The sequence below is a fragment of the Plasmodium reichenowi genome, chromosome 13 (genome assembly GCF_001601855.1).
Source record: "Plasmodium reichenowi strain SY57 chromosome 13, whole genome shotgun sequence".
Taxonomy (NCBI): Eukaryota; Apicomplexa; class Aconoidasida; order Haemosporida; family Plasmodiidae; genus Plasmodium; species Plasmodium reichenowi.
Genome location: NC_033658.1, coordinates 666121 through 668649, shown reverse-complemented (window position 1 = coordinate 668649; position 2529 = coordinate 666121). Strand labels below are relative to the sequence as shown.

The following is a 2529-nucleotide window of genomic DNA, read 5'->3' as shown; positions in this document are numbered from 1 at the left end:
TTATATGTCCCCATTTAGTTTAACATCCTGTCGCTGATATAACTGAATACATGATTCAGGCAATAAAACTAATTGCGGCAAAATAGATATAACATGCAAGTCTTCAATTTCATACCATTCATTTGTTGGTTGATTTAATACATGAATTTTATAAGAACCTTGATTTACTGTACCTGTATGAAAAATATTTGCAATTAAATTATATTTAGTTACAGGATTTAGACTTAGAAAATCTTCATGTACATAATCTTTCATATCAAGGTTTTTAATAACAAAATTTACTATTGTTCCATTTTTTTCTATAAAAAAATTATTCTTTGAAAAACGTTCAATAGTAAAAATTAGATATTTGGGTAATTTAGATATTATTAATGTATTCGGTATTTTAAAATGTTCTTGTAGAAAGGTTTCTGTTTCTCCATCGAACTTTGATAACAGCTCAAAAATAGATACTTGTGGTATTATATTACTTTCTGTTGTACTCTTAAATACTGGAGCATTTGGTAGTTTTAATGACAATGTACGGAAAGGAATTTTTACAATTAAATAATTTTTATTTTTTTTTACAAGATTTAAAAAGGTATTATTATATATATTTTGATAATCATTTTTTTGTTTATTTTTTTCTTCTTCTACTTCTTCTTCGTTTATATTTTTTAAATAATCTTTTGAATAATTATCTGATTCGTTAAATTTTAATTCCATGTTTTCTTGTGATTCTTCATTTCCTTCTTCTTTTATTGTTTTAATGAGTAATTCCCCATCAAAACAATAATCGACTATATTAATATTACTATATACCCATTTATCTTTCTCCTTTTTTTTTTTATTACTTGTATTATCTGATTTGTTCATTTCATCATATATTTTTTCCTTATCATGTACATTTTTTTTTTCTTCTTTTGAAACAGGCTCATTGTCTTCTAGTTTTCTTTTCAAGTATCCTGTTTTTTTTTTAAGGGTTGATAATTTTCTTTTTTTTAACATTTTATTAGAATGTCTATAAATTTTATTAAGTAACCATAAAAAAAAGTCAAGAGGGTATTTTTTCGTACCAATTTTAAAATTTTTATTTGATTCAATTCCTACTGCTTGTAAAAATTCATGAGGAGAAACAACTCCTTTAAAATTTCTGGGGTTATATATTTTTTTTATTAAATCAGAGAGTACTACTATTATATTTTTTGCTATATTTTCCTTACATTCATATAATAATAAAGTATTACGTAAGGGTATAATAGAGCATATTAATTGTATAATAACATTACAATAATCTGTGTTCTTTAAATTATTTAAACCTACTAATCCGGGTAAGAAATCACCACCATCTAACGATTTTCCTAATACAGAATTATAACATAAATGCTCAACTTGCTCCTTGTTATATGTAGGTTTTAAAAAATACTTTATGTCATTTAATGAAGCATCTACAATTTCATAACCTTCAGGAATGCAACAAGTTTTACATGTTTCTAAATTTATAAATACATAATGATTTTTTTCCAAGGAATGAGTATAAGCATGAGTCCCTTTTCCTATCCCTTGAAAATATAAACCACATACTAAACAAGCATATACATGTAAATTTGATAAACTGATGCTACATAATTTTTCAAAGTCAAAATCCAGAAGGTTTCTATTAATGGTACGTAGGTATGGGCACACCCTATTTCTCTTTTTATACAATAGATTATTCTTTTGGTTATCATAATTGGTATTATTATTATCATTATTATTTACATTATTTTCTGTTTTATTACTTTTAAGTAATAAAGAACCATCTTCTACCTCATTTATTTTTTTTTCATCTTCTTCTGGTTCACTCATGTCATCATTCTTTTTCTTTTTCTTTTTTGAAGCAGATTCTGTTTTTTCAATTTTTGAATTCTTCTTAGATTTCCTTTCCATAATTATTATTTTTCCTATTTTTTTTTTTTTTTATTTCACTTGTTTATATAATTTAACTTATTTAATTAGCGTATATATTTATTGTAATAAAATTAATATATCAATACATTTACATATATTTTCCCCAATAATATTTATATATAATACAGTGTAAAAATTAATAAATATAAAATATATATATATATATATATAATTCATGTATATTTTTTTTATTATAGTGATACTATTCCATAGGGTAAATATTATATACATGAATATATATACAATATATTTAATATATATAAATTTATAGATTTTATTTTTTTATTTTTTTATTTTTTCAGTAGGCATTATATTATATATATAATATAACATAATATTACCATATTATGCACTTATATATATATAATATATATATATATATATATATATATATAATATATATATATAATATAATATAATATATGTATTATTACTAAGCTTATATTTTTATTGCCCCGATTATACAATTTTGTTAAGAAAAAAAAAAGTATACATATTTTATATGAATGTATACATACATAACATAAATATATTCATATATATGCAAAGAGGACGCGCTCATATTATTTTTATTTTATCTTTAGAATTAGAAAATATAAT

At 21.6% G+C, this 2529-nt stretch overlaps 1 protein-coding gene across 1 annotated transcript; it reads right to left on the bottom strand.

The window, feature by feature from the left end:
• On the bottom strand, positions 1 to 1908 carry PRSY57_1316000 (U4/U6.U5 tri-snRNP-associated protein 2, putative; the record flags this gene model as incomplete). The annotated part of the gene is made up of 1 exon (XM_012909096.2): positions 1 to 1908. The coding sequence occupies one exon, from the start codon at positions 1906 to 1908 to the stop codon at positions 1 to 3; it is 1908 nt and encodes a 635-aa protein (XP_012764550.2).
• Positions 1909 to 2529: the final 621 nt, after the last annotated feature.